At 28.5% G+C, this 1034-nt stretch overlaps 2 protein-coding genes across 2 annotated transcripts in view; both read right to left on the reverse strand.

Annotated features, from left to right (window-relative positions):
• Positions 1-69: 69 nt before the first annotated feature.
• EDI_208630 (uncharacterized protein) lies at positions 70-791 on the reverse strand (the record flags this gene model as incomplete). The annotated part of the gene is made up of 2 exons (XM_001734459.1): positions 70-103; positions 148-791. 2 exons carry the CDS (start codon positions 789-791, stop codon positions 70-72), a joined length of 678 nt encoding a protein of 225 aa, XP_001734511.1.
• A 134-nt stretch (positions 792-925) lies between these two features.
• Positions 926-1034, reverse strand: part of EDI_208640 (uncharacterized protein) — a gene marked incomplete at both ends in the record, with an annotated part of 1284 nt that continues 1175 nt past the window's right edge. The window contains one exon of the mRNA XM_001733206.1: positions 926-1034. This exon is cut by the window's right edge and continues 1175 nt beyond it. Coding sequence (XP_001733258.1) covers positions 926-1034 — 109 coding nt within the window.

Consider the following 1034-nt stretch of genomic DNA (forward strand, 5'->3'; position numbering starts at 1 on the left):
ACTTCTTGTCCTTTTCCAACTTCACTGAAACTAGGCACTTCAAGAACTGGTAGTTTTTGTAAAGAACTTTTAATTTGAGAAAAACCCATTTGCATTTTTTGTGCTCCTTCAATTGAAATTTTTTTACATTTAAATATTGTATCAAACAACTCATCAATAATTAATGAAACTGTTGCATGACATACTCTAAGATAATAATTTTGAAATATTTTTGATTTGACAATACTAAATTGTTGATTAATTAGACTAACCATTTGAAAAACATAATCATCTTCATCATCAATTGATTCACATGAAATATCCCAATTCATTTTTGTAATTTCTGTAATTGCTCCTTTTGCTTTTTCAATTAAACATAATACAAGATATTGAATGATGGGTTTAACACATTGATTAATAATACTAAATTGAAATGTTTGTAATTGATATGCACCACTAACCGTTGCCATTTCAGTATATCCTGTTAGTAATTGTTCTAATCTTCCTCCAAGATAATCACATGTATTAATTGAAATACAACTTCTTTTAATAGTTTCATTTTCTTTACATTTAGATAATATACCTCTAGAATACTGTTCTGCATGTTCTGCAATTTGATTGCAAATATCAATTAATGGTTTACCTTGAGTAATTTGAATACAACGTTCTCCACATTTTTTGCAATAAAAGATATAATCTTTACAAGATGGTAATATTCCATCTTCAGGATCTTCTTGGAAATTCTCTTCATCTAATACTTTATTTACAAACGACGTTAAGTTAGTATTTTCTAAATCAACATACCCTGACATATATGGTTCAAAACATCTAGATAATACACCAACTGTAAACGCAGTTTCTTCTGATTCTTTTATTTCATTTCTATGTTCAAATGGATTAGATGCATCAACATAAGCATCTGTTGGTTCCATAGTTTCAAAATGATTTATTTCAATCTTAGGAGATATGTGCCTTGAACTTCCTTTACCATCAGTGTTAGAGTTGTTCTTAACTTTTGGAGATTTTGAGTCTTGTTCTGAACTATCGGTCCCATC

This window comes from Entamoeba dispar, genomic scaffold, assembly GCF_000209125.1.
Source record: "Entamoeba dispar SAW760 scf_1105229458295 genomic scaffold, whole genome shotgun sequence".
NCBI classification, from domain to species: Eukaryota; Evosea; order Mastigamoebida; family Endamoebidae; genus Entamoeba; species Entamoeba dispar.